Source organism: Triturus cristatus, chromosome 4_2 (genome assembly GCF_964204655.1).
Source record: "Triturus cristatus chromosome 4_2, aTriCri1.1, whole genome shotgun sequence".
In the NCBI taxonomy this organism is placed as follows: domain Eukaryota; kingdom Metazoa; phylum Chordata; class Amphibia; order Caudata; family Salamandridae; genus Triturus; species Triturus cristatus.
Window position 1 is genome coordinate 28,775,690 of NC_140586.1, and position 13,027 is coordinate 28,788,716.

General features: G+C 44.8%; 1 protein-coding gene across 3 annotated transcripts in view; it reads right to left on the reverse strand.

Moving 5' to 3' along the window:
- Positions 1-13,027, reverse strand: part of PAN2 (poly(A) specific ribonuclease subunit PAN2) — a 1,342,435-nt gene that overhangs the window by 574,128 nt on the left and 755,280 nt on the right. For all 3 annotated transcript variants that reach the window (XM_085600270.1, XM_085600271.1, XM_085600272.1), the window contains exon 8: positions 568-664. In XM_085600270.1, the coding sequence (XP_085456396.1) occupies positions 568-664 (97 nt within the window). The remainder of the gene's footprint in view (positions 1-567; positions 665-13,027) is intronic.

Genomic DNA, 13,027 nt, shown 5'->3' on the forward strand with positions numbered 1-13,027 from the left:
TGTGAGTGGCTCTGTGTGTGTGGGTGGCTTTGTGTGTGTGGCTCTGTGTGCAGGTGCAAATGCAATATGTCTCGCATTTGGGAGTGATTAAGCTATTGACATTGTAAATGACAATGCCGTTTCTTTAAATGTTTTAAAAACAAAAATAATGTCATGAGCAATGCCAATAGCTCTAACTTTAACAATGCCGAGACCATTGCATTGTAAATGCTTGTTTTGGAGGGGGGATGAGGTTGATGGGGCAGGGGACGGAGACAGATGGGCCTCTCCGATAGTTCTTGGCATAAAGCACTGCCCCACAAAGCCACGCCTCCTCACAATTGAACATTTTCTTTTCAAGTTGGCAGATCTGCAAATTACACCCCACATTTTCTTTAAATGCAAACAATTGGTGCGTGTCTGTGGTCCCGATAATACCATCTTCTGTTGGACAGGAGGATTTTTCGATAGTGGCAAACCTGCTAGTTTCTAAGTTTCTAAATGGAAAAAACAAATGTCTGACCAATTGCATCTTTCATTGTATGCTCAAAAATATAGTTTATGGAAAGGGTGAAAAACATTACTCGCCTGGTTTCTCAGCTTTGTCCTTGGATTGGGGGCGTAGCCAATGAACCCCACCTTCTTCATGGCTCGCAGTATCTCAGGGTCAACTGGAGGGGGGCGCCTGCAAAAAAGGACAGATTGGGTAATCCATTTGGAAACCCCTAACACCACTTGCCATGGCAGTCTGATGGGCTAGCATAGTGCTACGCTATGCCATTATTTTAACGGTCTAAGTAAGTCACGTGGTATCCTCTTGCTCTCATCTCCACCAACAATATTGTGTGCGCTTCTATTTTTCTACCTCTCTGTATATCAATGTCTTTAGCTATGTCTTTCAATATTTACCCCCTACACCCCCCAACCCATCCAGGTTTTGTTCGCCCACTGCTCCAAGCCCATGCAGGAATTAAACCCCACATCCTACTCAGTGATCAATTCCAACACTCTGTAACTGTCAGGGCACAAGTCCCAAAAAAACAAAGTGGTGGGGGGGATTAGCAAAGTTAGGCAGTATGCAAATGACATTATGGCAAGTGACTTCAAGGTTTGTGACATCGCAAGTGACATCACAAGAAATATAACCCGTGCACTCTCAGAAAACGACATCACAAGAGGTGAAATCAGATCAAGACCTCACACACGTTTGACAGATCTATCAAGAGTACCTTTGAGCACAATGCAAGATTTAACAAATGCAAGCTGATCAGTACTTTATTCCTTTAAGCAGGACATTCAGGTTACAGGCTTAACAGCCCAAATGGCTAACTATAGTAGAAAAGCCACTAAGTGCTACAGAATAGGCACACTAGTTTAATATTCGTTTATTAGTCAATTAAAACCATAAACAGAATCACAGTTAAAAAACACATAACAAATAAAAAAGTAAAATGGATAAAAGCGGGTATGTCATACAACTAGTACAACCTCGACTCTTCACGCTACATACCCTTTGCTTTCTTCAACTTTCCTTCCTAGAGATTTTAGTCAGGATACCAAACACTAATCTATGTTAGATAAAAAGTGACTAAACAGGAATCTATCATTACCCTGATGTCTAAAAAAGCAAGCAACTAAAATGTCCCTTAAGTAAATTAATATATGTAGTTAAAATGCCTATAAGCGGGACTAAGGGAAATATGAATACGGTGCCAGATGGACTGAGAGACCCACTATTAAAAGCAATTATGCGAGAATTCACATCATTAAAAATACAGAAATAAAGTAGTTATCGGAGTCTAACGGGTTAGGGAACTACTAGTTTCAGTCCCTAACAGCCCGTCCTTCACAGGTTCTGTGCGTGCTAGGTTAACCTTAGAGGTTTCCGAGTTATTACAATTTAGAATTACATTCAGGGACCCCCTCCAGATTACACATCGCATATCCTATTAGCTGATCATTTTCTTAAAACAGATCAATAATTGAGTCAGTCTAATGTTCAGCATGGTGTTGTTTGGGTCCATGGACTCCACCAGTGCATGCCTGCAGGACCTAATTTCTCGTTCAAGGAACTCCCGCCTTAATAGAACTCTTCGTTGAACCATCAAAGCAGGACAAGCACAGACAATGTATTGTATTGTATTGTATTGTATTGTATTGTATTGTGATTTGTAAAGCGCGATTGCTGCCCAGTGGGCGTCCAAGCGCTAAGGCATAAAAAACAGAACTGATGAGTGATGGAAAACGAGCTTTAGGTGGACCTAGCAAACAAGTAAGTTTTCAGCTGCTTGCGAAATGAGAGTAGGTTGGGATTGGACCTGATTTGTAGCGGAAGTGTGTTCCACATCTTCGCAGCGTTTAAGGAGAACATCCTTCCTCCGGTTCTGGCTCTCCGCACTCTTGGGACGACGGCTAGAAAGGCTTCCGTAGATCGGAGAGTTCTGTTAGGATGGTATTGAGTGACCAGTTTGTTAAGGATCCTAGGACCGGACCCCCAGAAAGCTCGGTGGGCGATGCATAGTGCCTTAAATGCCACTCTCTGCTTTACTGGGAGCCAGTGTAGGGCGACCAGGGCGGGTTTTGCAGACTGTGTCCTCGGAATCTGCAACAACGCGCGGCTGCGCAGTTCTGGACGACCTGCAGTTTTCGCATGGACAGCTCTGGGGCTCCCGCATACAGAGCGTTATTTGAGTCCAGCCGGGACTGGATCAGGCCCTGAACTGCCACTTGTTTGGCCTCCATTGAGAGGAGGGGGAGGACCTTCCTTAATGTTCTAAGTAAGCCAAAACATAGCGGATAGTTTGGTAGCCTGGGTGGAGAAGGAGAGGTTTTTATCCAGCCATACTCCCAGGCTTTTTACACTCTCTTTGGGGGTGGGAGGGGTGCCCAAGCATCCAGGCCACATGGAGGGGAATAGAGTGGGTGAAGCAGAGCCTAGGAGCATGAGCTCCGTTTTGTCTCCATTCAGCTTTAATGAAGAGCCTGTCATCCACTTTTTTATATCCTCTAGGCAGTTCATCAGGTTTCCTGAGGTGTGGCCGGTGCTTTCCTGAGTCAATGAAACCACTAGCTGGGTATCGTCGGCATATGATACAATTTTTATGCCTGACGGTTCGACGAGCCCAGCCAATGGTTTCATATAGACATTGAAGAGCAGAGGGCTCAGAGAGGAGCCCTGTGGTACTCCACAGTCTAGGGGTTTTCTGACTGATGTTATGTCCCCATCGAAGATCTGGAAGGATCTGTTATGCAGGAATGATTCCAGCCATTTTAGTGCGTCACCTCCGACACCGATGTTTTGCAGACGGTTCAGCAGAGTGGCATGGCTGACAGTGTCGAAGGCTGCACTTAGATCAAGGAGGATCACTGCCACTGATCCCCCCTGATCCAGTATCCTTCGAGACTCTTCGACGACTGCCAGCAAAGCAGTTTCCGTACCATGTTTTGGCCTGAAACCTGTCTGGGATGGATCCAGGAGTGCATGGTTTTCCAGAAATTGTGTCAGCTGGGTATTTATGTGTTTCTCTAGCACCTTACTTACCCAGGGAAGTAATGAAATTGGGCGGTAGCTAGAGTGATCTTCTGGATTGAGGGTGGGTTTCTTTAGCAGAGCCCGTACCATGGCTCTCTTCCATCCGGTTGGTACTGTGCAGGATGATATGGATGAGTTAAGGAGCTCTAGCACCACTGGAAAGATGGCTTGGCCTGCCTGGAGCAGTATTTCTGGTGGAGCCGGGTCGAGGGGGGACCCAGATTTGACTTGGACTGCCAGTTGTTGCAGTGTCTCCAGATTTAGTGGGGGAAAATGGTCCAGCATAGGCTGTCCTTGTAGGGGGGAATTGTTCAGGGGTCTTTGGTTAGTTGAATTGTTAGCAGTTACCGGGAAGGCAGATTAAATCTGAGTGACTTTATTGTGGAAAAAGTCTGCAAGTTCATTACATTGCTCTAATGATTTCGGGACTGGGGGGGCAGTGTTGACGGTAATGCATTTTTTGACCAGATGGAAGATTTCCTTGGGTTTTGATTTTGCTGCCATTATTTGGTCTGCAAAGTAGGAGGACTGAGCTATTCTCACCCCATTTCTGTAGGCCTTAATGGCCTCTTTGTATTGTTTTTTATTTTCCGGAAGGAAATCTATTCTCCAAGCTCTCTCTTTTTTCCTGCAGAGGCGTTTCAAGTCTCTCAGGGAATCTGAGAACCAGGGAGCAGACTTGTGTAGTCTCTTGGGAGCGGATTTTCGTAGAGGAAGGATCGTGTCCAATGATTTCCTGATCCAGCCCTCATAGTTGTTATTTGCTTGGTTGGGGTTTGTACAGGGAGGTGGGCGGGAGCCTTCAAGGATAATTGGCCAGGGCTCTATGGGAAGTTTTTTCCAGTTCCTCCTGGTTATGGGACGGGGGGGCAGTGAGGGAAGTTTGGTGGTAGACCAGGTAAATGGGATGAGGAAATGGTCTGTCCATGGGAGGCGGGTAGGTTGCCCGACCGTTAGTCCGGTGCAGTTACTAAAGATTGGGTCGAGCAAGTTTCCCTTTTCATGGGTGGGGGACCTAACCAACTGAGTCAGTTGCAGAGCTGCTAGGTCCTCTGTTAATTCCCTAGCAACAAGGTCTGTGGGGGAGTCAAAATGGAAGTTAAAGTCTCCTAGAACTGTATAGTTAGCCGGGGTTAGGAGCCGATTCGCGATGATGTCTGGTAGAGATCTAAGGAACAGCTTTCCTGAATCTGGGGGACGGTATATCAGGGTACCAGATAGGGAGCTGTTCGCCGAGAAGTCTATTCTGAATGCAATGCTTTCGCATTCGGGGATAGCTTCGGTAGTAATGTGGCAGCAGTATTTCTCTTTTAGAATAATAGCCAGGCCTCCCCCTCTTCCCTTGGTCCGGTCCATCCTATGGATTTGGAACCCGGGGGGTAGGGCGGTGACTATGTCTGGCTCTGAATGGGACGTGAGCCATGTCTCCGTCAAGAAGATGGCGTCCGGGTTGTGATCCTCTAGGAGTAGACATATCTGCATGCTGTGTCGGGGAAGAGATCGGCAATTTAACAGGTACATCTGGTATTCCTGTGACGTGGCTGGTGACTCACTAGTGTCAAAGGAGTGTTTGCAGCCAGGGCATTGAGTAGAGAGATCGGCTGGGAGGAAGGAGTGCGGACATTGAGCCATAATAGGGGGCCTTATCTTTTTTATGGCGGCTGAGCTGTATGTCCTGACCTGGATGGTGTGGGGGGCAGGGGTTGTGGCCCCTGGTCCCGTCAGGTCGCGGACGGGCGCAGACGGGCTTGCCTTTGGCGCGCCTTCGGCGCACCGCCGGCGCGCCCGCTGCGCCCGTCCGCTGCGCCTCCGGAAACAGCACATTGTGAAAAGGGGAGAAGGGGGGGGGGCCTAACTCAGTGGGCGTGTCCCTGGGGTTTCACGGCGGCTGTCCTCAACCCGCCTCAGCGCCTAGCTCAGCTGCGCGAGGGGTCGATCGTCAAGGGGCAGTGGTTAGGCTTCAGGAGAACACAGTTGTCAATCACACTCAAACAGTTTTAAAATCGGTCTTTAAAAATGAAGAGTTACAGTATTCACACACACAATGTTAAAAGAATCTGAAAATTGCGTTTTTTCCCTGCTCTCGGCTTCCGCCTCAAGAGCTCTATCTTTTATCAAGCGCTGACAGGAGAGCGCGCGCTTTTATAGCGAGAGCGAAGGGGGGCGTGTCCCTGGGGTTTCACGGCGGCTGTCCTCAACCCGCCTCAGCGCCTAGCTCAGCTGCGCGAGGGGTCGATCGTCAAGGGGCAGTGGTTAGGCTTCAGGAGAACACAGTTGTCAATCACACTCAAACAGTTTTAAAATCGGTCTTTAAAAATGAAGAGTTACAGTATTCACACACACAATGTTAAAAGAATCTTAAAATTGCGTTTTTTCCCTGCTCTCGGCTTCCGCCTCAAGAGCTCTATCTTTTATCAAGCGCTGACAGGAAAGCGCGCGCTTTTATAGCGAGAGCGAAGGGGGGCGTGGCCTAACTCAGTGGGCGTGTCCCTGGGGTTTCACGGCGGCTGTCCTCAACCCGCCTCAGCGCCTAGCTCAGCTGCGCGAGGGGTCGATCGTCAAGGGGCAGTGGTTAGGCTTCAGGAGAACACAGTTGTCAATCACACTCAAACAGTTTTAAAATCGGTCTTTAAAAATGAAGAGTTACAGTATTCACACACACAATGTTAAAAGAATCTTAAAATTGCGTTTTTTCCCTGCTCTCGGCTTCCGCCTCAAGAGCTCTATCTTGTGAAGCAGAGATTCAGGCCCGTGGTGGCATAGATGGCAGGACTGGTCTTCACTTTGACCGAACATCCTCCATTTTGGCATGAGGTCTAGCGTGGGTATTTCTCCAAATCTTAGGGCCAAAAATGACTGCTTGATCTTCCAGTGGTAAGTGCAGCTAAAGGGCTGGAATACGATTTAATACCAGCCACCCGTGGTGACGTTTTGACAGGGTTTCTTTGTCCGCCATCCAACTTTGCAGTTTTGTAGATTTATTTACAAGCTTCTTAAATAATTGCACAGAGATATTAGAATTCCAAAGGTCACCCAGATCAAGCGTCGTAATACTGTTTTCTAAAAATGTCTTGTAAGCACAGTTGCCCCTTTGAAAGTTAATTTCGATCCGTACTAGATTTGCCAGAGTGTTTTCCGCTGCTGCTCGCAAGTTGTAACAAAGCTTTACAAATGCCACCGCAGTAGCGTGTGTTTTATGAGCAGAAATTCTAGCCGGATTTGCGTTGGAGAAGCCGACTTGCGGAGCCTAAAGATTTGTTTATAAGCTCTTATCAGTTTTTATAACAAATGAGCATCATCGCCCAACATAATCTCAATTCCTTATGCAAGGGTTGGCAACAGTTTGGCTTTCAGAACAAATCCCATGGGCTTTAGATCGTGACCATTAATAGATCTGGCCAGTGACGAGAAGCCATAAATAAGGGCCTGCGCTTTCGCCCTAATCGCCTTCTTCTGGGGAACAAAGGAGGAATTTGTGTCTATTTTCACTTCTAGGTATACATAGAGTATGACGTCCTCAATTTTGTTTCCGTTAATAAATCATTTTCGATTGATCTTGAAGGGACAATTGCACACCATCCCACTTTTTTTGAAAAATGTATTTCCAGGCTGTTCTTTTCAGTATAAGCTCCCAGAGTGTTGAGCAGCCTTTGGAGTACTATTTGCGTGTTGCTGAACACCACCAAGTCATCTGCGTAGAGGATATGTGACATTTGTTGACCTCCAACAGACGGAGCGTTGGCCATCTGTTCGTCAAGCTCAGTGGAAAGATCTGCCAAAAATAAGTTGAAGGGGACTAGGACTCAGCCCTGTTTTACGCCTAAGGATGTTTGGACCTTCCTTGATACGCAAGAGCCATCTCCGATTTTGATTTTGACCCAGGTGTCTGAATATACAAGCCTGATTGCTTGTAGGATGCTCGATGGGATGCCCCATCGCTGAAGCTTAGCCCATAATTTGTCCCGACAAATTGTAAAGACAAAGCACATGTAAAGGGGTGTCCTGGTTGCTTTCGCTCTGTTCCTGATTAGATTCAGGGCCATAAGATTGGTTGAAGTACCTTGGCCCCTTTGGAAGCCAGTTTGATTAAGGGGAATTCTTCCATTGCCATACGACCAAGATTCCAGATCATGGAGTATTAACGTTGAAAAATATTTTAACTCAACATCCATCAGCGCTATTAGTCTATAGTTGCTAGGTGAACAAGCCAAACCTTTTTTTAAGATAAGATAAAGGCTGGAGCCCCTCCAGCTATCACAATTAAATTGCCACCCAAAACAAAACACAATTCATGCATTGCATTAAAAATACTGGAAACTAATTGTGAATATCAAAATTATAAAATGTATTAACCTACTTAAAATCTCTTTATACACACTGACAATTTTAGCACACTTAAGCCATTATAAAATAAATGCAAGTTGCACATTGAGTTTGGTATTCAGATCATAGTAAACGATATTTCTTATGAAAGATACAGTTACATCTGGATATTCTGCACATATATTAATTCAGACATTCTGGACCATGCCATATAGTGAGACCTTTTACATCACTGAATCCCTAACAAGTGGGTAACAAGGTCACATTTAAAAATGTGTGTGTCTGATATATTTTGTTATGATGGACAACAGGATCTACTTACGGAGTATTCACAGGGTGATGAGCAGTCGGGCGTCTGTTAACACATGGCAATCGATTACCAAGAGGAGGGCACATGAGATCAATGAACATTAATGAAGAAAGACGTGTGACACCAAGAGTTTCATAACGGTGACATTATCAAGTTCATGGTACTGAAGCCTTTTGCGTAGTTAATTGGTGTTACTGGTAGTGTGTTTATTGCCCTCAAAACAGGTCGCAGTTCTGTTGTCTCCTTCCCACCATTGTCAATATAATCTTTGAAAGCTTTCAATATAAGTTTAAAAACAAGAGAGAATGTATTGCAAGGGGTCTATACACTAACAGAAACTACACATACTCAAAATTAATCTTGAGCATTTCTTTGAAAGGCTGGCTTGGAAGATGTTTCTGCAGTTATTATTGTAGCCAGGGACCTTTAGTACATGGACAGCCTGTTTTGTCGAACATACATAAGTTGCCTGTGCATGCTTTAACTCTGTATCCTAAGAAAAAGTAGTAAAGTAATACAGAATGAATATTTCTGCATCAAATAATCAAGTGGGCAACATCAGTAAAGAAAAATAAAAGACTGGGGGGGTTTAAAGCTCTAAAAGGATTAAATATATAAAGTAACATAAAATAAAGTGGTGAAATGACTGATCATTTATCATTTATCTATTTGAGTTAAAGGTTTACTGCTGCAAGCAAGACCTATGTGTAGCATCCAGATTCAACTAAATCAGTTACGCTACCTCAAACTTCCACCATTGTGGAAAACTGATGTAATCAGAGTTGAATTAGGAACATTTAAACTTGAGATAGGTACACTGACAGGAGTTAGACCCTGGTAAACGCAGAAAAAAGAGCTGAAACTTGTCAGACAGATCAGTGGCTAAAGACATGAGACGCGAAGTTGAGCCCCATCCTTGCCATGCTTGGAAACCATCTAGCATGGAACCAAGGAACAAGTATATACGCAAACACTTGTGCTTTGGAAAGTTACACATTAAAAAAATGTCTCTTGCCAATGCAAGACTTTCTTTAAACCTAAGGATTGAACAAACTATCTAGACCACCAGCTTACTTCATCAGGCATAATATTTCATAAGCACATTTCCATGTAGATGTGATTGCTTTAGCTGCCTACGCTCTCTGGGGTCGAGACTGCTCTCCTATGCGAAGTATGCTTACCACCACTTAATATGTCTGTGGTGGGCACCTGCACTCATTTGGGAGAATGGGGCTCATTTGTCAACAACAGACCATGACCCAAAAAAAGAGAGAAAGACAAAGGGAAGAAAGGAGAAAGCGCGAAAGGAAAACAATGATGAAGGCAGAAAAGAGGATGAAAAAAGAACCTGCGAGAATAAGCAAGTGTAGAGTAGTGAAAAGAAATAGGTTAAGGCAACCTCAGCATTCAGCGATTGGACTTTAGGCAAAAGTTTGGGGCTCTGCGTTTGTGATTTTACAAATTACACCCTGCCCCCAAAATGTCACCTCCACATTTAGCAGCAGGCATCTCACGTTCTTATTGTTGGTATAACTATATCTACACCACCCTCAACTGGACAGCTCACCTAGGAATCCGTACCACCAGAACACCCACACAAAAAATGGACCATAATTCTCACAGTAAGAGGCATTAGCTCCAGGTCAAAAAAATGTGTAAGCCATCCAATATCCATGGATTAGCTTACAAGAAAAAGGCACCTACATTTTCAGTCCCAGCCAGCACTTTCAAGAAATATTGGCCTTTACAACAAAAAAAATATTGCTTGCGTGCACAGCAAAATACTACAAAAGTGGGGAGGTGCAGAAACAGCGAGAGACACCACATACTATGGCCAGTAATTATACCATGCACTAGATTATGCTTGCTAATAAAAACTTTGCACATCCTAAACATGTGACACTGCCAACATGGTGCCCTGGAGAAGGTCTACTTGTTTACAGTAACACTGACCTGTGGGCTTCCATATTCACTGTAACCTCATCCTGAAGGAGCCAGCCGTTAGTAAGCACACATGATCTTTCATTTCATACATACCATAACTCTTGATTACATCAGTCTGACAGACCTAAGAGCATAGTTGACAACAAAGTTACCCTGTGTTATTGTGTAATGATACAGTGCATTGGTCACCCCGAGTGGGACGGGTAAGCCCAGACGTGGTTCCTGTGCTCTCCATGCCACTGGAGTCAAGCTATCCTGGCTGATGAGGGGTGAAACCCCGAAACCGGTCGTAGGATGCTTGTTTCCAGTCCAGGTAGGACCTGGCCTGGCAGTTCAGGCTGGACCGTTCCCATGGGGCGCAGGGTCAAGACTGATTTGCATATATCTGGGTTCAAACTGGAATGTCATGGTGAGCCAAAAAATGATGGATTTAGGCCCAGATCTCTGTACAGGGTTGAATGTATGACATTGTTCTGCATTCTGCCCATCAATTGTTCTTTTTGAATTGCTAACTTTGCAGCATCGCGGCAGTAGGTAGGTGTAAGAAGGGCAAATAATACCAGCCATACCCCGACAGGGTAACACCTTGCCAAACTTTAACAGCATATCGTAAAGTTTACCTGTCGGTGTAGTTTTGCAGCTTCTTCCAAAACCCAAAGACGCAGGCAGAGAAAGCATTACACATTCTGGACGCTAGAATGACAGTCATGTACTACATTGAAAGAACGAAAGAACACAGGAAGATAAAACAACAAGAGTGTGTAATGCTTTCTCTGCCTGCGTATTCGGATTTTGGAAGAAGCTTTATGTCTATGTTTCGTGGAATCGCCCATTCCCAGATTTGCTGAGCTAGTGTTGACAGTAACAGAGAATGTGTTCCACCCTGTTTGTTGATGTAAAACATGGCGGTCGTATTGTCTGCTTGTATCAGAACTGTCCTTGCTTGTAGCTGCCTTTGAAAGCCTTTTAAGGCTGGGAACACTGTTTTCAGCTCAAGAATGTTTGTGTTTTTGAGCTTCCTGCTGTGTCCACACTCCCCTCACTTTGATGTAGTTCATATGAGTGCCCCATCTCATCTGAGAGGCATTTGTCAGTCAGTTAGTCAAAACACTTTATTCAATTAATTAAAATCATAAAAGTACAGATTTCATACAAAAATCAAACAGACGATCCAAAACATAAAATAAACCAATATAATTGCAGTAAATCCGCACAGTTAAAAATGCCATACATAAAGGGCAAACATTAAAAAAAGTTACTCACTGGTTACATAGGTTGGGAAAAGTTTTCGCCTTACAGTGCATAGCAGCCACCAGGAAATTTGCCACACTGAATATAATACGAGTGCTACTCAGCTGCTGAAGAAATAACAATGCAGGTCTAACTTGTAAAAAGCCGGCTTCCTTCAAAATTGGGAGCAGATGTTTTTTGCGGCTTACAGAGTAGAATTCGCAGAACATAATAAAGTGCATAGTGTCTTGAGGTGAAAAATCATCACAGTGGCATGGCTTATTACATTCAGGCCTGCCCCAGGACGGATAGAAGCCAAGTGAGTGGTGGATCAGACCAAATCTAAATCTCAACAATAAAAATCTATGGTATGGATTGGAGACAATACTTAAATATGGTTCCAATGAGGGAGATAAAAGAAGCATGAAGTGCGCCCTAACACAGGGTTTTAATAGTTCACGCTCCTCACGATCCAATTTTACCCTGTCTTGAAAAGACTGTTTAATCTAAGCAATGTCTGCCTTGACAATATGTGATGGGGACGAAAAAAGCTCAGGGCGCCCAAGGCAAGAGAACGCCGCTCTAACGTACTCCAACCAAGGTATTCTTTTAACATTATCCAAGGCTAGGATGTCGGTAAGGATCAGATGGTTAAGAGTGATTTCCTGATTTAACCAGGTTTTCACCCAACACAACAATGGGGCCATCTTAAGCTTGTCCGTAACATAACCCAAACCAACCTCCGCATGAATTGAAAAAACAGGAGTTGATTGGGGAACAGAAAGCAAATGTCTCAGGAATCTATTTTCAACTACTTGAATCAGATCCTGCGTAACATAGCCCCACAAAGCCGCGCCATAGGTGGCAATAGCCAGGCTTTTTGAGGTATAGACTTTCAGCAGGGCCTCCATTGGTCTTGCCCCCAGCATTTTAGCAAAACTCAACAGCGCTGAGGTAGACCTTGCTACAGAGTTACGTTTGTGCTTAATTTGCAGTCCCAAAGTACCATTCTCATCAAAGAGAACTCCCAAATAACAAAAAACATTTACCCTAGTAATCTCTTCCCCATTACAAAATAAAGATCTAGATTTGGACTGTTTGCTCCGTTTCCCTGCCACCATAAAATGGGATTTCTTTATGTTTACCTTAAGGTCTAGAGCGGCCATAAAGGCACCGAAGGCATCCAATAATCTCTGGAGCCCCACAGCAGTGCGGGCCAACAGGACAGCGTCGTCTGCATATAGAAGAACCGGTACAACCAGTTCCCCCACACGCAGCGCGTCCGCTCTCGGGGCCCCCAGGGACCTCTCCAGGCCGTTAATATAAATAGTAAAGAGGAGTGGGGCAAGGATACACCCCTGCCTCACCCCTCTCTCTGACCTAAAGTGTCTAGTGCATTTTCCATCCTGGGTGACCCTCACTGAGGCTGAGAGATCCTGATGTAGTGCTGCTAAAAAACTCACCAATGCAGGATCAATACCTAAATCCGTCATGATGGCCCACAGCTTACGCCGGTTAACCAGATCGAAAGCAGAGGACAGGTCCATAAAAGCCATGAAAAGGGACCCGTCCTTCGCCACCGTGTATTTACTAATCAGGAGCTGTAGGTTTAAACATTGATCCAGTGTCCCCCTATTAGCTCTAAAGCCATATTGTAAATTAGACAAAATGCCCTGACTGTCCAAGACATCCCTGAGTTTATGGAGTAA